Source organism: Nicotiana sylvestris, chromosome 4 (genome assembly GCF_000393655.2).
Source record: "Nicotiana sylvestris chromosome 4, ASM39365v2, whole genome shotgun sequence".
Lineage (NCBI taxonomy): Eukaryota > Viridiplantae > Streptophyta > Magnoliopsida > Solanales > Solanaceae > Nicotiana > Nicotiana sylvestris.
The window spans coordinates 24,989,903-25,011,105 of record NC_091060.1 but is presented as its reverse complement, the minus strand read 5'-3'; the positions used below and the strand labels follow the sequence as shown (position 1 = coordinate 25,011,105).

At 37.8% G+C, this 21,203-nt stretch overlaps 2 protein-coding genes across 2 annotated transcripts; one reads left to right on the top strand and one right to left on the bottom strand.

Annotated features, from left to right (window-relative positions):
• Positions 1-1,213: 1,213 nt before the first annotated feature.
• Positions 1,214-1,744, bottom strand: LOC138889343 (uncharacterized). The gene has a single exon (XM_070172638.1). It carries the CDS (start codon positions 1,742-1,744, stop codon positions 1,214-1,216), a length of 531 nt encoding a protein of 176 aa, XP_070028739.1.
• Positions 1,745-5,198: 3,454 nt separating this feature from the next.
• On the top strand, positions 5,199-6,116 carry LOC138889342 (uncharacterized). The gene is made up of 2 exons (XM_070172637.1): positions 5,199-5,515; positions 5,813-6,116. The coding sequence occupies exons 1-2, from the start codon at positions 5,199-5,201 to the stop codon at positions 6,114-6,116; spliced, it is 621 nt and encodes a 206-aa protein (XP_070028738.1).
• Positions 6,117-21,203: the final 15,087 nt, after the last annotated feature.

The following is a 21,203-nucleotide window of genomic DNA, read 5'->3' as shown; positions in this document are numbered from 1 at the left end:
TTGGAAAAATCTTTTATGAAACGCCGGTAGAACCCAGCGTGTCCAAGAAAACTTCTCACCGCCTTGACTGAAGTGGGCGTTGGTAACTTCTCAATCACATCAACCTTAGCATGGTCGACCTCAATTCCTTTACTGGACACTCGATGCCCCAGGACTATACCTTCTTGTACCATAAAATGGCACTTCTCCCAGTTTAGCACTAAGTTTGTCTCCACACATCTTTTAAGCACTCTCCTTAAGTTGTGAAGACAGTCTTCGGATGAATCTCCCACCACGGAGAAATCATCCATAAAGACCTCCATAATATCCTCCACCATGTCTGTGAAGATGGCTAACATGCACCGTTGAAAAGTCGCGGGTGCATTGCAAAGCCCAAAAGGCATTCTCCGAAAGGCAAAGATGCCATACGGACAGGTGAAGAACATTTTCTCTCTATATTCGGGGGCTATTGATATCTGATTGTACCCCGAATATCCATCCAAGAAACAGAAGTGTGATCGCCCAGCCAGCCTGTCCAACATTTGGTCAATGAAAGGAAAGGGGAAATGGTCCTTCCGGGTGGCTGTGTTCAATTTCTTGTAATCCATGCAGATACGCCACCCTGTGACTGTACGAGTTGAGATCAACTCATTGTTCTCATTTTTTACAACAATCATTCCCCCCCCCCCATTTTCGGCACACATTGGATAGGGCTGACCCAATTACTATCAGAGATGGGGAAGATGATTCCCGCATCTAACCATTTGATTACTTCTTTCTTTACAACCTCTTTCATGTTTGGGTTCAGCCTTCGTTGGTGTTCCTTGGAAGGTCTGTGCCCCTCTTCCAGGAGAATCTTATGCATACAGAAGGCTAGGCCGGATGATATGATAACAGGCAAGGTCGAATTAGGGCCTAAGAACATATACCTGAGGTGATCTGGGAGTGGCTTCAGTTCCAACTTGGGTGGTTCCTCTATTGATGGATTTGCTGGAGGAGTGGACCTTTTTTCTAGCTCAAGGGACTCAAACTGAGGTTCCCTTGACCAAAATCCTCGGCCTTCCAACGCCATGACCCATTCAGCTAACCCTTCATTATCCATTTCTTCTAAATTCGTCAGACATGCCTCCAATGGATCTTTTACAGTTAGGGTCATATCATCTTCTTGCAGGATTACATCCACTGCTTCCACTAGAGAGCAATTATTATATTCACTGGGTCTCCTCATAGATTGCTAAACATTGAATATGACTTCTTCATCGTTCAATCTCATTTTTAATTCCCCAGTTTCACAGTCGATCAGTGCTCTCCCCGTGGCTAAAAATGGTCTCCCTAAAATAAGAGGTATCTCCTCATCCACCAGACAATCCAAGATAACAAAGTCTGCAGGGAACACGAATTTCCCCACTTGTACCAACGCATCATCAAGAATACCAGTGGGCCTCTTCACTGTGCGGTCAGCCAACTGTAGTAGCATCGAAGTTGGCCTAGCTCTACCAATGCCCAGTTTGGTGTACACAGCCAGCGGCATCAGATTTATGTTGGCTCCCAAATCACGCAACGCCTTTGCAAAGGCATAACTTCCAATTGTGCATGGAATAGTGAAGCTACCTGGGTCCGACATCTTTTGAGCCATCGGTTTTGCCACCACTGTGCTGCAGGTCTGTGTCAAAGTCACAGTGGATAGATCTTGAAAATCAAACTTCTGTGACATTAGATCTTTCATAATCTTAGCATAACCGGGCATCTCCCTCAAGGCATCCATCAAAGGAATATTCAACTAAATTTGACGCATCATCTCCATGAACTTCTTATATTGGTCTGCCTTCTTTTGTTTGACCAGTCTCTGAGGAAAGGGTGCAGGTATCACCCTTTGTGCATTGCTTGCTGGCTTCTCTCTGTTAGAATTTTCTGGCACAAGAGGTGTCATCTGTTCTACAACTTGCTCATTCATCTTTTCTTTGCCTTTTTCCTCCTGACTCTGCTCAACCACCACTTCAGTAAGTTCTGTTGGTTCCTCTACCTCTAATTGAACTGGAGTAGCCGGTGTAGTGTCCTTGCTGGCTTGTGCAATTTCCTGCTCTCTGTCTAAATCTCTCCTATTCCGGAGACTTACTGCCATCAGCTTATTCGGGTTTTCGTCCTTGGGGTTTATGTTTGTGTCTGCAGGCAAAGTTCTCTGAGGACAGTTGTTCAAAGCCATGGACAGCTGACCCAACTGCGTTTCAATATTCTTTATGGCTGAATCATACACTGCCAATTTTTCCTACACTTTATTATTTGCCCCGATGAGTTGCTGAAGCATACCCCTGATTTCCACCATGTTGTTATCTTGCTGTTGAGGGGGTGGTTGGTATGTCAATTGTTGTTGATTTTGTTGTGGATAGCCCTGTGGTTTCTGATATGGTACTGTCACCAATTGGTTTTGAGGGTGCATACCCCCAGGCTGCTGCATATTAGGCCTGTACTGCTGATTTTGTTGCGGTCTCCACTGTTGTGCTCCTTGCCTCTGACCCCCATAGTTGTTGACATAATTCATATCTTCCCTTGCCCCTTAATTTTCACCTTATCCGCTTCATGAACACACATAAGACTTATTAATACAAGGTTTACACAGTCCCTCATTTGTTATATCAACAATGTGCACCTGTTTTGTACACATCTCATCAATCTTCTTTGTCAATATGTTCATCTGGGTCATGAGTGTGGCCATGTTCTCTGCATGCGAATTATTTATGTCAAGAGGAACTGGATTCACTATGGGTTCCAGTGTTGTACCTCTAGTCATCCACCCCGAATTTTGTGACATCTTATCGAGAAGGATTTTGCACTCAGTGAATGTTTTACTTAAAAATGCACCTCCAGCTGACGCATCCACATTTGCTTTCAAATTGTCAGCTAGCCCCATGTAGAATCTCTGGCCAAGCATCTGGTCTGGAAAGCCATGGTGAGGACACTTCACTAACATCCCTTTAAATCTTTCCCAAGTTTCTTGCAAGGACTCAGAGGGTTGCTGCCTATACTGCAATATGTCATCAATCTGTTTTGCAGTCTTGTTAGGCGGATAGAACTTGTTTAGGAACTGCTTGACTAATTCCTCCCAGGTGGTAATAGAGTTGATAGGAAGCGAATTTAGCCAAGCTGAGCTTCCCCAGTTACCGAGAATGGAAACAGTAGCAGCTTGATAGATTCCGGAGTCGCATTTGGCTGCCTTTGGGTCATACAAATTGATAGAAAAATTTTCAAGTGTTGTTTCGGGTCTTCAATGTGTGACCCGGAGAACAGTCCTTTATTCTGCAGCATGTTGTTGGTGATCTGGAATGTCTCCGCTTGAATTGTGGGCACAGCTATAGCAGTGGCCAGATTATCAGTTGTGGGTTGTGCCCAGTCATAAAGTGCAGCTTCGGGCACAAGAGGTGCCACACTTCTGACATTTAAGTCAGCTGGCTCATTCCTGACGTTTCCGTTGACGTTATCTACGTCACCCATGTCAAATTCGAGTTGGTGTGATTGTTGAGATTGTTGAAGTCTTTTGTTGGCACGGTTCAATGCCCTGAATGTTTTCTTGGAGTCTGAGAGTCCTTCTAGAAGTTCTCCAGTCCTCGAAGAACTTCTAGGCATACACCTGCTTTCCACCAGAGTTCAAACGTTAGAATTTCAATGAAAAGATTGGGTATAGAGAAAACTGACTACACTTAGAATTTTTGTGCTTCTCTCAATTGTAATTGATAACACCGTTAATTCCCCGGCAATGACGCCAAAATTTGATAACGCCAAACTATGCCTTATACAAAGACACACACAGACGTAGCAAATATAATCTGAGTAATTCTGCCCAGAGTCGAACCACAGAGAATTAACCTATCAATTACTTTTGACTGACTTACTAAATTCACAAAATCAATTTTCCCAAAACATTGTAATTCACAATTGATGATATTTCTAACAACTAAAGTCTGAAATTAATTAACAGCTGAAAATTAACTATGCTTGATGTGTAAACAGTTGGAATAAGGTCTAAGGTAATGGTTTCCCCCGTTAGTGATTTCCTTGGTTGTATGTTTCTTATAGCGATACCTTAGTTGTCTCTATCAATCAAGAACTCTCCAACTATCATAAATCTCTCTCAAGCAATTATGATAATTTACTAGACGCACTCTCTTAAGCTACGCTAGCTAGATTCACATTACTGTTCTTTTAGATTGCACCCGAGGTATCGTTATCTCTAATCCAATCTCTAAACCCTCGGTTATGACTCTCGTATATACTCTGGGAGTGATGTTGTTCAAACAACTACCTAAATATGCACTCTCTCTCAAGAAGATACATAATAAATAGGAACGGATAATTGAGGGCCCTTTCAACTAACTACAATCAAAACATAGATGAACAAATAGAGATTAACAACCAATTCAAACTATATTAATATAACAACCAAGTTATCCCCAACGGGTTTCACCAAAACCTTAGATTAAAGTATTTAGCTACTCATGACAGCATAAGAATAAACTACGAAAATATTCATAATGGAAAATTGCAAGAAAAATAGAAGAGAATAAGAACTATGATGTTTTGGGTGATCTCTCACACTTGCTCTTCTTGCAAAAGTAATCTCAAAATAAGCCCCTTTGTCTTGGGCGAGTTTCCTACATCTTATAAGGGTTTTACAAAAGCTTTCCCGAATTGACACTTTGGCTCCTTAAATTTCTAGACTTTTAATATGCCGACGCGACGCTGACCGCGGAGAACACTTACTCCAACCACGGCGCGGACCGCGGTGGCAACCGCGGTGAGTATGATGGGCCTTTTTGTCTTTGCGTTCCTTCTCTTTTTACTCTTTTGTGTTTGGGTACTTCTTGAGTGGGCGTTTTCTTCACGTTATTGCCTCTAAACACTTCATGTTGCTTCCTCACATCTTATATTCCCTGCTAAACCAAATAGCATTAATTAAAGTAATTTATTGGCAACTTACATTATAAAACAACAATAAAGTATGGGCAATTATGGTGTAAATAACAACTATATAGCCTATTATCATTTTACTACTAATTTGAGATTTTTGTTTTTAATTATTTTGACTTTTATGCAAAAATTTCAGGAAGTGTATGACCCGTTCCTCCTCGAGAGAACTAGTTGAATACGATCCTGAAATTGAAAAATCCTTGTGGTTGTTGCGAAAAGAACAGGTTTTACAATCTCAAATTTCTTCATAAGATAAAATGGAGAACGAAGAACTTAACAACAAAAATCAACTCCCGCCACATCAAGTAGAAGAACAGTTTGATGAAGTGGCACCACGACGTGATAGAATACTAAGAGATTATGCAAGGCCAGATCATTTTGAAGGAGAATCAAGTGTAAGGAGACCACCAATTGCAGCAAATAACTTTGAAATTCGCACAGGCTTGATTCAAACTATTCAACAGTCGTGCCAATTTACTGGTGATGCAAGTGAAGATCCTCACACCAATCTAATTGATTTTCTTGAATTAGTTGAAACTTGCACGTATAATGGAGTCATAATAGACACTATCAGGTTGCGGCCTTTTCCTTTTTCTTTAAAAAATGAAGCCAAAATATGGTTGCGAAGTCTGCCAAGAGGTTCAATCACTACATAGGACCAAATGACTCAGAAATTTCTTAATAAATATTTTTCACCTGCAAAAACATTTAAAATGAAGCAAGAAATCAATAATTTTGTGCAAACAGATACTGAATCTGTATACCAAGCATGAGAACGATTAAAATCAATGCTAAGAAAATGCCCACACCATGGTATCCAAGATCCTGACATTTTATATATTTTTTATTATGGTCTTAAACCCTATGCTAGAAATGTTATTGATGCAGCATTAGGAGGATCCATAATGAGCAAAACTACTTCGGAAGCCATGAGATTGCTCAATGAAATTTCAGAAAATGTTGCTCAATGGCCCTATGACAGAATGATTGTTAAGAAAGCAGCAGGAGTCAATCAGGTTGAAGCTTGGAATTCATTAGCGCAACAAATTGCAACTCTAACACAAAAAGTTGAGGCATTTCAGGTAAATACTCAATCATCATCTCAACATGAGAATTGTGACATTTGTGGAGGCAATCATCCCAATCATGAATGTCAAGCTTCAACGCAAAATTAAGGGCAAGTAAATAGTATTAGATATAGAAACAGTTATCCATTCGGTAGTCCAATGGTACAAAAACATTCTAGATTCCAATGGAGTAACCCAAATGGTGCTGAAAATCCTCAAAGATTTTTCAATCAAAAGCAGCAGGTACAGGGACCACCTGGTTTTCAAAATCAAAACAGAGGCCAACAAGATTTTCAGAAATATCAACAACCACCCCAAAAAGCTCATCAGCAAAGCCTCGAAGACATGATGTACAAATTCATTAAAGCTACTGATGAGAAGGTTGAAAGTCAAAGTTCAGCCATCAAGAATTTAGAAATTCAGATGAGCCAATTAGCAACCCTCATGTCTGAACAAATAAAAACTGCTCTACCAAGCAACACCGAAAAAAATCCAAAGGAACACCTCAAAGTCATCTCTCTGCGGTCAAGTAAAACTCTTGATCATCCATATGCAGATAGACAAGGAAAATCACAAGAAGTGGAACAGGTAAATGAAAGAGAGAATAAAAGAGACTCTGAACTTCTAAAAGAACAAAAAGAAAAATAAAAAAAGGTACAAGAAAATGAACTGAAGACAAATCCTCACTCTGTACCCCTCCCGTTTCCCCAAAAAATGAAAAGAGAAAATCTTGACAAACAATTTTCAAAGTTTCTAGATATTTTAAAGCAACTTTATATTAACATACCTTTCACAGAAGTTTTGACACAAATGCCATCATATGCTAAATTCTCAAAGAAATTTTGTCAAGTAAAAGAAAATTGGAAGAAGTTTCAGTTGTTAAACGTACAGAGAAATGTAGTGCTATACTTCAAAATAAGCTTCCACAGAAGCTTGGCGATCCAGGGAGTTTTACAATTTCTTGTACTGTGGGAGGTACTCACTTTGAAAAAGCATTATGTGATTCGGGTGCTTCAATAAATCTAATGTCTTTCACAATTTTCAGGAAATTAGTACTTGGTGAAATGAAAGATACTTGTTTGACTCTTCAGTTAGCTGATCAAAGTACTAAAAGGCCCAAAGGAATAATTAAAAATGTTCTTGTTATAGTAGATAAATTTGTATTCCCAGTAGATTTTATTGTACTTGAAATGGAAGAAAATATTGAGGTACCATTAATTTTAGGCAGACCATTTCTCGCATCAGGAAGAGCGATCATTGATGTTCATCAAGGACAATTAATATTGCGAGTTGATGAGGAGAGAGTAATTTTTGATATGCAGAAAATGATAAAATTTCCTGGGAATGAGTCGTCATCATCTTATTTTCAAATTGACTTACTAGATGACTGTAGATGAATTCAAGGATAATCAATTAATTATTGATTCATTGGAGAGATGTTTGGTCAGGTCAGGGACCACAAATGATGAAAATCCCACAATCAGAGAAGAAGCTGAAACACTGGAAAAAGATTCAGAAAATGAGAAAGTCTCACAAGAAGAAGTTCAATCAAAAATTGAACTCAAAAAACTTCCTTTTCATTTAAAATATGTTTTTCTTGAACCTGAATTATTTCCAGTAATCATTTCATCTTCTTTGACTCCAGAGCAGGAATACAAACTGATAGAAGTCTTGAGGAAGCATAAAAGAGCTTTAGGGTGGACTATAGCTGACATAAAAGGAATCAATCCAGCTATTTGTATGCATAGGATCCTCATGGAAGAAAATTACAAACCTATAGTCCAACCCAAAGGAGACTGAATCCAGCAATGCAAGAAGTTGTCAAGAAAGAAGTAGTGAAACTTGTAGCGGCAGGTATCATTTATCCAATATCTGATAGCCCTTGAGTAAGTCCTGTACAGGTAGTACCAAAGAAAGGAGGTATGACCGTAATAAAAAATAAAAATAATGAACTCATACCTACTAGAATAGTCACAGGATGGAGAGTCTGTATAGATTATAGATGACTTAATGATGCCACGAGGAAAGATCATTTTCCTTTGTCTTTTATTGACCAAATGCTTGAAAGAATTGCAGGCCATAGATTTTATTGTTTTCTTGACGGATATTCTGGGTATAATCAGATACCAATTGCTCCAGAAGATTAGGAGAAAACCACATTCACATGCCCCCAAGGTACGTATGCTTACAGAAGAATGCCAATTGGACTATGTAACGCTCCTGCTACATTTCAGCGTTGCATGTCGGTAATTTTCTCAGATATGATTGAAAAGTTTCTTGAACTTTTCATGGATGATTTCACACTTTTTGGTAAGACATTTGAAGATTGTCTCTATCATTTAACTTTATTGCTTAAAAGATGTGAATAGACAAATCTAGTTCTTAACTGGAAAAAGTGTCACTTTATGGTAACAGAGGGAATTGTTTTAGGACATAAAATCACTGCTAAAGGAATAGAAGTTTATAAAGCTAAAATTGATCTTATAGCAGGATTACCCCCTCCCACCACTGTTAAAGGTATTAGAAGTTTCTTAGGGCATGCAAGTTTTTATAGAAGGTTTATAAAAGACTTTTCAAAAATTTCAATACCTCTGACTAACCTACTGATGAAAGATGTGAAATTTGAATTTTCAGATGATTGCAGAAAAGCATTTGAGTTTCTCGAAGAACAATTGACTAATGCTCCAATTGTTGTCTCTCCTGATTGGAGCCAGCCATTTGAAATAATGTGTGATGCAAGTGATATAGTAGTAGGAGCGATATTGGGGCAAAAGAAAAATAAGATCTTTAGACCTATATACTATGCCAGCAGAACCCTCAATGAAGCTCAAATGAATTATGCAACAACCGAGAAAGAGTTATTGGCAGTAGTATTTGCATTTGACAAATTTCGTTCTTATTTGATAGGAACAAAGGTTACAGTATTCACTGATCATGCAGCCTTAAAGTATCTATAACAAAGAAAGATGCTAGACCAAGATTGCTAAGATGGATACTCTTTTTGCAAGAATTTGATCTCGAAATAAAAGATAGAAAAGGTTCAGAAAATCAGGTAGCTGATCATTTGTCACGTCTAGAGAATCCTCCTACTGAAATACTAGATATCCAAGAAGAATTTCCTGATGAGCATATCTTTTCTGTCGCAACAGTTGTAAATAGACCTCCTTGGTTTGCTGATATTGCCAATTATTTAGCGGGAGGGTGGATTCCAAAAGATTTTTCTTATGATCAAAGAAAAAAGCTTAAAAAGAGGCAAGACATTATTACTGGGAAGATCCTTATTTGTTTAAATTTTGTGCATATGACATAATCAGGAGATGTGTACCTGAAACAGAAATGAACAATATTTTAAGTCATTGCCATGATGGAGTTGTAGGAGGATACTATGGAGGAAGAAAGACAGCAACTAAATTACTTGAAGTTGGATTTTATTGGCCTACTTTATTCAAAGACGCAAGAAATTATGTTGCCACTTGCGACAAATGCCAGAGAAGCGGTAACATTTCAAAAAAGGATGAGATGCCTCTTAACTCTATCCTTGTTTGTGACATTTTTGATGTTTGGGACATTGATTTTACGGGTCATTTTCCTCCTTCAAACGGTTGTGAATATATTTTAGTTGTTGTTGACTATGTTTCAAAATGGGTAGAAGCAATTGCTACTAGAAAAAATGATGCTCATATTGTTTGTACTTTTCTCAAGAAAAATATTTTTTCTAGATTTGAAACTCCACGAGTTATCATAAGTGATCAAGAAACTCATTTTATAAATAGACAATTTGCTAGTTTGTTGTCAAGATGTGGAGTTACTCATAAAACAGGAACTCCATATCATGCTCAAACAAGCGGACAAGTAGAAGTATCCTTTAGGGAATTAAAAAGAATTTTAGAAAAAACTGTTGGTTCTTCTCGAAAAGATTGGTCTTTAAAATTGGATGATACGTTATGGACGTACAGAACTGCTTATAAAACTCCCATAGGCGTATCTCCTTATAGACTAGTTTTTGGAAAAGCTTATCATTCACTTGTAGAGTTAGAACATAAAGCATATTGGGCTATAAAATTGTTGAATCTAAACTTACCCGATGCAGGTAAAAATCGTCTATTGCAACTTGATGAGTTGGAAGAGTTCAGACTTACAGCATATGAAAATGTTAAATTGTACAAGGAAAAGACAAAAAAGTGGCATGACAAGCTCATCCGTCATAAAGATTTTAAAGTGGGAGATCATGTTCTGCTATACAATAGCCGATTGAGATTATTCCCAGGAAAGTTTAAGTCACGCTGGACAGGACCATATATAGTGACAAGAGTGACCCCATATGGTGCCATTGAAGTACAACATGCATATGGGGGAGACAAATTCAAAGTAAACGGTCATCGTTTGAAGCCTTATATCAGTAGATTCTTCGACAAACAGGCTTCAATAATCCTTTTTGCCTAATTTTTTAAATAAGTCGAGCCGGCGACGTAAAACTCAGAACTATTTTTTTCCCCTCTCTCTTTAATCTCAAAAGTAAGTATTAGTAGTAACATATAATATTTTCTTTTTAGTAAATATATATAATAAAATTAGTTTTTTTCTTATAAGAAAAAACAAAGTAAAATATATATATATATATATATATATATATAAAAAAAACAAAGTAAAAAAAAAATATATTAAATACTTGACAAAACAAAGAACTCTCACAGTTACGTAGTAGTGTAGATATACTTTTGAAACAGTTTAAATATTTTTAAAAAAAAACAAAAAGAGGAGGGAATTGGTAACAATAAACGATGATAAAGTAAAAAAAAAATGGGGTTTTAGGTGCTGTAAATCCTTTATCACATCAATGCAAGTGTTGAGCCAGAACTTACAATCATTATCTGCTCTTATTATCTTCTCAATGTTGTCCATTTAATTACTATTTTACTTTTACCTCAATCTCCAAGAAAACCACCTTTATCACCGGTCACATCTTTCATTAACTCCACAAATAGATATACACTATTATTCTATTATATATTTTACTTTTGAATATTATATATATATATATATATATATATATATATATATATATATATATATATATATATATGTGTGTGTGTGTGTGTGTGTGTGTGTATTATATTAGAATAATATCAAACCATCCTTGTTAATGTAGATTACACTGAGATTACCAAATAACATTTTTTTTACATGGTTTACCTACTGTACATAGAAATTATAATATTATTGATATTTGAAATATAAATTTATTAAAAAAAAGAATATCACAAAACCAGTCACACCTCCTCTATCAAATCACACACAATGATCGAGAAAACTAAGTTAGTGATAGCATATGTTTTCACCTTTTGAACTCAATAAATACATTAAGACACTTACATCCTTGCTCATCTATCCCAGAAAAGAAAAAGAAAAAGAAAGTAAAACCAAAAGACAAACATCTTTTTTCTCACCGTCATTTTCAATGTAAATTAGATTGCCTTTGTCTTTACCTTTTTTTTCTATGTTCATTCCTTTCATAAGAAAATAAAAAAAATCTTACCCAAAAAAAGAAATCCTCTTTTAAGAGAACTAAATCAGGAAATAGCTTGCAAGTCCATAAGAAAATGCAAGATCTTGATCCTATAGATTGGATTTTCTCAGAGAGTTTCAGGAAAGTGGTTGAGATATGGGGGATGAAATTTTTACTTACAGATGGAGATAAGGCAATGGAGATACTGCAACAAATCAGTTCTTTGGATTGGGAATAATTTGTACAAAACTCAGGAACTGAAGAATATCCTTCACAATTAGCAGGATCAAGTATGAGAGAAACAGGAAGGACATGGGGGAAGTTCGTAAGTTCTCGTTTATTCTCATATGTGAACAATTCAAATTATAATTTGAAAAGGGTCCTTTTGTTGTATGCTATTAGAAAAAATTTGCCGATTAACGTTGGGCGGATGATTTTTGATGGAATGATGAATTGTCGTTTTAGAGACGATTATGAACACCTATATTTTCCATCGACAATCACATGCCTGGCAAAAATATTTAAGCTAAATATGGAAGGTCTTGCTGAACTACGAAATGGTTATCTCATAGAACAGAGTTACTTGAATTCTTTAAAACCTCCGCGAGGTCCAGCAAAGCCAGAGAATTCGAATGCAAGTGCTTCTTCACATGATGTTATGACTTGTATGAAACAGTTGCTACACGGACAAGCTGAAATTAAAAAATAATTGGACGATTACAAAAGTGAACAAAAAATTCGTGAAGAAAGGCTAGCGGAAAATATGGCACATGTCCTGAATGAATTAGCAGAAGCTAAAAGTTGTCAATCTTTCCTTTATCAGACGTTGCGAAATGAATTTGCAGCCACTTCCCTCATCGTCCATATGATTGGAAATTTCACGCGCCATGTTAACAATGATGTGAAATGTTTTGACAATTCAAGTTTTCAGCAATATTCTTTTGCATATCTAGGAAGTAGCAGTCTCTAAGGTGTGAGATTATTTCCAACTCTAGAGCTTTCAGTACCAATACTGCAAGCACCCCCAACTATGTTCGTTCCACAAAGAGTAAGTCCAGCTGATTTTATAGGTAAGGGACCCTCTATCCCTTTGCAACGCGATGGAATTGGAGACTTTGAAGTTGATTTTGACTTTCTCAAAAATAATGAAACAAGAAATGGTGGTCAGTAACGTTTACATTGTTCATCCAGGAGGATGAATAGTCCAAATGTAGGGATGGTTGAACTCTACTCAATCATTCCTTTGTTAAAAATTTTATGGTGTCTTTTTGTTGTTGATGTCATCCAGCAGATATATCTTTTTGATAGCTATGGCAAACAGCTTGTAAATAGACGAACCTATTGGTTCTTCTATGTGCTAGTAAGTTATTATTATCTTTATTTTATTTTGTTTTGTTTGTTTGTTTGTTGTCAGGAACTCATCAAGCAGGTAACATCTTTTGATAGCTATAAAAAAATAAGCTTGTATATAGTTTGACCTTTTAGTTGGAATGTGATAAAATGCCGAACCTGCGATGAAAGTGTCAATACATGTTATTCAGTATGTTTTCTACATTTCTTTTTAAAAAAATATATATATATATATATATATATATATATATATATATATATATATATATATATAGAGAGAGAGAGAGAGAGAGAGAGAGAAAAGCAACAAAAAAATTAAGGACTTTAAGGAATAAATTACACGTAAATGACTTTCGATCATATTCTGACAACATATCATGAATATTTCAAGTTCATAGAACACTGAAAAGTTCTTACTTTATGCCTCCAGTTTTGCTAATGTAAATTATCTGTTGTGGTGCAACTTTGAGTGTCTGAAGAAAATCAGGGCATGCTGAAATCAATATAATCAATAACTAGAACTTGCCTCTATTGTTGGTCAAGGCAAAATCTTAGAAAAATGCTGATTTCAGAAAAGGAATTAGGCCATCCTTGGATCGATTGAGCCTTTTGATTTATCCTACCAAATGAAAATTATCCTTAGTATCCCATTTTGAGCTTCAAATATCTTTTTGTTCATCTATACCTTATAATCCAAAGCCAATAAGTGCACATGTACATCTGATTTAAAAAAAAATCCAATCCTTTTCTTACTGGCACCGTGGTATACGAGTTTGAGAGATGACAGCTTGCATTGGTATATGATAGAAAAGAATATGGATACTTGTGAAGTTTCCAACGAATATTTCAAAAAAAAAAGAGAAAGAAAAGAAAAAAAAAAGCGTGTATGTATATATACACATATATAAGAACATGTACATAGTATATGTACGGGTACGAGTGTGTGTTCTATTCCAAAAAAAAAAAAAGAATACACATGAAAACTGGAAGGCTAAATAATTTAATTCTTCGTGATCAGTACTAATCTATATATTTTTTTCTTTTGCTGAACAAAGTCATCTAGCTTAACAAACCAAGTCAGAAGGAAAGAAAGTCACTATAAAAAAATCATTTATCCTACCAGCCCACAACTTAACATTACAAGCTAACAAAAGTCCTAAAAGATTCTGAAGTCAGCATTGATCTACATTAGTGACGATTGACAATAAAGGCAAGTCTATGGTTTATTGTAGATAATTGAGTCAGTATTCTTGATTTACCTAAAACTCGAAGATGTCGTACAGTGATAGTTGCAGAGTAAAATTGGAGATATAAAGAAAATAAGTTTTACAAAGTTCAAATGGATTGAAATTTCGGGTGGAGTCATTAGATGTCGCAAAGTTATAAATGTGTAATTATTCCTCAATTTCAAAAAAAAAAATTGTTTCCTCAAAGACGAGTAAAATCTTAATTGTGGGAGAGTTTGATAAGTACATTTTACCTGATTTTAATATATCACTTTCCTCGCAAAAGTATAAAAATTATCATGTTTCTTTCACAAATTTAATTTGATTGCGCTGGAAATGCTACGAGAAGAATTGGTGCACAAGCAATAAAACTTTAAGAAGAAGAAAGAAAAAAAGGGAAACAAGCTACGACAAAATACGGACTGCATAAAATCCATCTACCACAACAAAGTGGCCGTAACCAGATTCAAAAAATAAAAGAATCTTTCATAACCAAAACAAGTGGTTATAACCAAACCAACTTGTTTTGGTTTGATTATAAAAGCATACGATAAAGAAGGAGAGGGGGGAGCTCAGCAAACAATAAAAATCCATTTCAGAGTCTTTCCTTTGCATTTCAGTCAGTTGTTCAGTTCTTTGAATTTTCATCTAGTCATTACAGTTTGAAGATTAATTTGTATAACCGAAAGGAGTGCGATTAATTATTCAACTTAAGTAATAATATATATTTGTAATCGTGAGAGGCATTTATACATTTTTGAGAAATAGAAATTGAAGAATAATAATTCTACTATATAAAAATATTAAGTGAAGTCAATATCCCAACACCTTTTTATTATATTTGTGAAAAAACAAAATATTTTCTATTGCTTTATTCGTGCATTTTTTAGTTAGTTAATTCACAACTCAACTCTTTCGGATTTTCTTAAATAGTAATTAAAACAAGAAACGTCTGTAAAATAGATAAACCAATCTCTATGGGTTCGACATCATTTTATACTACAATTTGATAGAGTACGAGTTTAAATAATATATGTCAGACACTCGTCATACCTCATCAACAACAGGATAGTAACATGATCGAAATCAGGGGTATGCTGCAACAACTCATTGGGAAAAATGGAAAGATGCAAGAGAAGTTAGTTGCACATGATTCAGCAATCAAAGCCATTGCAACTCAATTGGGACAACTATCTATGGCCTTGAACAATCGCCCACAAGGAACATTGCCTGTATATACAAACATTAATCCAAAGGAGCAGAACCCAAATCAGCTCATGGCAGTGAGTCTCAGGAATGTGAGAGATTTAGATAGGGAGCAAGGAGTTTCTCAATCTAGGAGAGAGACAACTCCAACTACTCCAGCTACTCCAGTTACATTAGAGACAGATGAGTCAGCAGAACTCACCGAGGTTGTAATCGAGCAAGCACAGGTTGACAAGGGTAAGGAGAAGGAAGGTGAACAACTCCCAGAACAGCTAGTAGAAAAATCTTCCAGCAAAGAAAAGACACAAAGCAGTAGGCAGAGGTTAATTCCTGCACCATTCCCTCAGAGGTTGGCAAAGCAAAAGAAAGATGATTAATACAGGAAATTCATGGAAATGCTCAGACAAATTCAATTGAATATTCCACTGATGGATGCTTTGAGGGAAAGGCCAGGGTATGCAAAAATGATTAAGGACCTGATGTCGCGAAAATTTGACTTCCAGGACCTATCCATTGTAACTCTGGCAGACCTGCAGCGCGGTAGTGACAAGGCATATGGCTTAAAAGGTGCCTGATCCAGGTAGTTTCACTATTCCGTGCACCATTGGGAGTTATGATTTTGCTAAAGCATTGTGTGACTTGGGAGCCAGTATAAACTTGATGCCCTTGGCAATCTTTACAAAACTGGGCATTGGCAGAGCTAAACCGACCACAATGTGGCTGCAACTGGCTGATCGCACAATCAAAAGACCGACATGAATTCTTGATGATGTGCTTGTTCAAGTGGGGAAATTTGTATTCCCTGCAGACTTCGTCATTCTTGAATGTCAAGTGGATGAGAGATACCAATCATTCTGGGCAGATTGTTTTTAGCCACTGGGAGAGCATTGTTTGATTGTGAGACTAGAGAATTAAAAATGAGGTTGAACAATGAAGAGATAATATTTAATTTTCAACAATCTCTGAGGAGACCCAGTGAATTTGCAAATTGCTCACTAGTGGAGGCTATAGATGTAATACTACAAGAGGAGGATGAGAGTATTAATGTTAGGGATCCGTTAGAAGCATGCTTGATGAATCTAGAAAATGTGGATGGTGAGGAGTTTCCCGAGTGGGTCATGGCTCTTGAAGGTCAAGGGTTATGGAAAAGGGAACCCGAGTTCGAGCCCCTACATTTAGAAGAAAGAACAACACCACCTACGAAACCATTGATAGAGGAGCCACCACAATTGGACCTGAAACCGCTTCTAGCACATCTCAAGTATGCTTTCTTAGGGCCTAATTCTACTTTACCTGTTATAATATCATCTGGTTTGCTAGATGTTCAGGTAGAGCAACTCCTACAAGTGTTACAAGAATGTAAGACTGCTATTGGTTGGACCATGGCAGACATAAAGGGTATCAGCCCAGCGTTTTGTATGCACAAGATTCTCTTGGAAGAAGGGCACAAACCTTCCATCGAACATCAATGAAGGTTGAACTCGAATATGAAAAAGGTGGTGAAGAAGGAAGTGATCAAATGGTTAGATGCGAGTATCATCTTCCCCATCTCTGACAGCAATTGGATCATCCCTGTTCAATGTGTGCCGAAGAAAGGAGGAATGACGGTCGTACAAAATGGGAATAATGAGTTGATCTCGACTCGTACTATCACAGGATGGCAAATTTGCATGGATTATCGGAAATTGAACACAGCCACCTGGAAGGACCATTTTCCCTTGCCATTTATTGACCAAATGCTGGACAGGTTGGCTGGGCGATCTCACTTCTATTTCTTGGATGGATATTCGGGGTACAATCAAATCTCAATAGCCCCCAAAAATAGAGAAAAAACATCATTTACCTGTCTGTATGACATCTTTGCCTTTCGGAGAATGCCTTTTGGACTTTGCAATGCACCGGCTAGATTCCAACGATGTATGTTAGCCATTTTAACTGACATGGATGAAGACATTATGGAGGTATTTATGGATGATTTCTTAGTGGTGGGGGATTCATTCGAGGACTGCCTTCACAATTTAAGAAGAGTTATCAGAAGATGTGTGGAGATAAATTTATTGTTGAATTGGGAGAAGTGCCATTTTATGGTATAAGAAGGGATAGTCCTGGGGCATCGAGTGTCCAACAAAGGAATTAAGGTTGAGCATGCTAAATTTGACGTGATTGAGAAGTTTCCACCAACCACTTCGGTCAAGGCAGTGAGAAGTTTCCTTGGGCACGTCGGGTTCTACAGGCGATTCATAAAAGATTTCTCTAAGATTGCTAACCCTGTATACAAACTCCTTGAAAAGGATCAGCCCTTTGTGTTTTCTAATATTGCAGGTTAGAATTTGAGGAGCTGAAGAAGAGATTGGTGACAGCACCCATCATTGTTGCACCCAATTGGGATCAACTGTTCGAGCTCATGTGCGACGCAAGTGACTATGCTATAGGAGCAGTCTTGGGGCAGCGAAAGGATAAGTTTATGCACCCAATTTATTATGCAAGTAGAACGCTAAACGGTGCACAACTCAATTACACCTTGACGAAAAAGGAGATGTTGGCTATAGTTTTTGCATTTGACAAATTTAGGTCATACTTGATTGGTTCAAAAGTTATCGTTTATACTGACCATGCAGCAATTAGGTACTTGATAACAAAGAAGGAGTCAAAGCCAAGCTTGATCCGCTGGGTTCTTTTTCTACAAGAATTCGATCTGGAGATCCGTGATAGAAAAGGAGCAGAGAACCAGGTAGCAGACCACCTCTCAAGGTTGGAAGGAGTTGAAAAGAAGGTAGAGGTTGAAGATATAACAGAGACATTCCCGAATGAACAGTTACTAGCAGTGACAATGGAGTAGACACAATGGTATGCTGATATTGCTAATTATTTTGCAAGCGGTATTGTACCTTATGAACTCTCTTCAATTCAAAAGAAAAAGTTCTTTCGCGACTGTCGGTTTTATTATTGGGATGAACCTCTACTTTTGAAAATATGTGTAGATAATATGATCCGGAGGTGTATCCCCGAGAAAGATCAACCTTCTGTTTTGCAGGCTTGCCATGTTTCACCATATGGTGGACACTTTGGAGGGATTCGGACAGTAGCTAAGGTGTTGGAATCGGGTTTGTATTGGCCAACACTGTTCAAGGATGCCCATTCTTGGGTGAAAAGTTGCGATGAGTGCCAAAGGACAGGCAACATATCTCGACATCACGAGATGTCGATGACTACTATTCTAGAGGTGGAGGTATTCGACATGTGGGGAATTGACTTTATGGGGCCATTCATCATCTTGTATGGTAACAAATAGATATTTGTAGTAGTTGACTATATCTCCAAATAGGTTGAAGCTGTGTCTCTCCCAACCAATGATGCAAAGGGTGTGACATGCTTTCTAAAGAAAAACATCTTCACACGTTTTGGCACCCAGAGAGATATAATCAGTGATGGTGGAACCCATTTTTGCAATAGAGCGTTCGCACGGTTGTTGGAAAAGTATGGAGTTCGTCATAAGGTGACCACCCCTTATCACCCACAGTTAAGTGGGCAAGTTGAAGTGTCAAACCGGGAAATCAAGAGTGTCCTAACCAAGACAGAGAATGCGACAAGGACTAATTGGGCAAAGAAGCTGGATGATGCATTATGGGCGTACCGCACAAAATTTAAAACTCCAATTGGTATGCCACCATATAAGTTGGTGTTTGGAAAAGCATGTCACCTTCCGGTAGAGCTCGAGCATAAAGCCCTTCGAGCACTGCGGCAATTAAATTTGGATATGGAAACCGCAGGCACTAGTAGAGTCACTAGGTTACATGAACTCGAGGAATTCAGGTTCCATGCATTTGAGAATGCAAGATTGTACAAAGAAAGGATGAAAATGATGCATGATAAGCATATTCTAGATCGGAACTTCAAACCCGGAGTTCTAGTGTTATTATACAACTTGAGACTAAGATTTGTTTCGAGTAAATTGAAGTCCTGATGGTCAGGACCCTTCAGAGTGGTGCAAGTGTTCTCAAATAGAGCTGTAAAAATTGAATCCGAAGATGGAACAAATAAGTTCACACTGAATGGGCAAATTTGAAACATTACCTTGGAATGGTCGCAGAAAAGGGGGATAGAGTGGTGATATCTTTGGAAGAGCCCCAATATATGAACGAAGAGTAATAATAAAAGCATGCATCGTGCCACGACGTTAAATCGGGCGCTGCTTGGGAGGCAACCCATGGTTTGTTGTAAATCATTGTGCCATGACGTTAAATTAGGCGCTTTTTGGGAGGTAACCCATTATTTTTTCTTTTTTCTTATTTTTGTAATTTATTTTTGAACGGTGAATTGATCGATCTGTTAAGGTGCAAGAATGATGGTATGCATAGCGGAAAGACTCCGAGTGACGAAATTATCCCAGAGATAGGCAAAAGTGCGAAAAAGCAAAAAAATTACTGGATGCCTAATCCGCGGACGCGGATCTGACCGCGGATTTTGCAGAAGTTCTGTCCGCGGCCGCGGATCTGGCACCGTTCAGGTTCAATTTTTTTTCTTTTTTCTCTCTTCTCTCCTTTTTTAATTAAGCCATCCCCCCCCCCCATCCGCCCACTCCCCCACTCTTTTCTCTCCCCCTTAACAAAAACAAATCTAAAACCCTCCCCTTCCCCTAATAACAAAACAATGAACCCTCCCCTTCTTCTCCCCAGTTTTTTCTCACTTAACAAAATCTCCTCCCCTTCTCCCTCTTCTCTACTCAAAAACTACCCAAGCTCCGTTCCTCACAAGATTTTCAAGTAAGTACATGATTCTACCTTTCTTTTTTTTTAGTTTTCAATTTTTAGTAAGTGTAGGAAAGTAGAAGTATGGGTATTCTTCTCTTTGTTTTTGTTTTTTGGTATATATGTTGGTATGTGAGGACATTAGATTGGTTGGGTTGGGAACACATTGTTGAATTGTGAAGAATGGGAGTTTCATTAGGTGTTTGGGTACATTGGGAGCATATGTACAGTAGGTGTTTGTTGAATTGCCACAATGAGTTTATTTAGTATAAATTGTGACCAATGGTGCGGGTGAAGTCTGAGCAACCGCCCTTGGTTCTCATATTCCATCGATTATTGATAGTGGTGGTTGTTATGTAGGTACCATGAGATCTTCAAAGAAGAGACCCACTATTGGTGCCTCATCAAGTGGTCATGGAGGCTCGTTCCAGGCATGGGCACCAGCCAGTTCAACTCAGTTTGATCGCACCCGGTTTGTCTCCAGAGCTTCCCAAGACCGTTCAGTTGGAAAGCTATTAGAAAGCCTGTACCAAAAAGGGGAGTCGACAGGGGATCCCTCTAGGCTGAGTGTCCCAATATGTATAGGGAGCTGATTAGGCGTAGGCTAGACATCTTCTTCGAAGAGTCGAAGGAAGTTAACTTGATGCTTGTTAGGAAATTCTACGCTAACTGCTCTGAATATAAGGATCACATCTGCACTGTGCGACAAAAGAGGATGAATGCCTCGATCGAAACCATCAGGAGAGTGTATCACTTACCTGCATTTACTGGGGTGGTGGATTACTATGATACTTACAAGCGAGAACCAACAAATTGGTAATTATTTTTCAGAACTATCTGTGTACAAGACAAAGAGGTAGTGTAGGTTGTACCGGGATCGAAGTTGCACTCCGCCTCACTCACCTTTGAAGGAAAGTGTTGGTTGTACATTATCAATAGTTGACTGTTGCCGTCCCACAACACCATTGAGGTAAATGGTCCAAGATCTGCTTTGATCTGGTGCTTCATGAATGGCCAAGATTTTGATGTGGCCAAAGTTATTCAATCTAAGATGTTGATCCTTTCAACACTGAGGAGGTATGGGTTCTTCTTCCCATCTCTAGTCACTAGATTGTGCCGGGTTGTGGGGGTGCCAGAGAACACCAATGTGGATGGCAAA

Coding starts and splice junctions, on each gene's coding strand:
- LOC138889343 (XM_070172638.1), bottom strand. CDS start 1,744: ATGGATGCCTTGAGGGAGATGCCCGGTTATGCTAAGATTATGAAAGAT.
- LOC138889342 (XM_070172637.1), top strand. CDS start 5,199: ATGGAGAACGAAGAACTTAACAACAAAAATCAACTCCCGCCACATCAA. Junction 5,516..5,812: donor GTCATAATAGACACTATCAG/GTTGCGGCCTTT, acceptor ACCCTATGCTAG/AAATGTTATTGATGCAGCAT.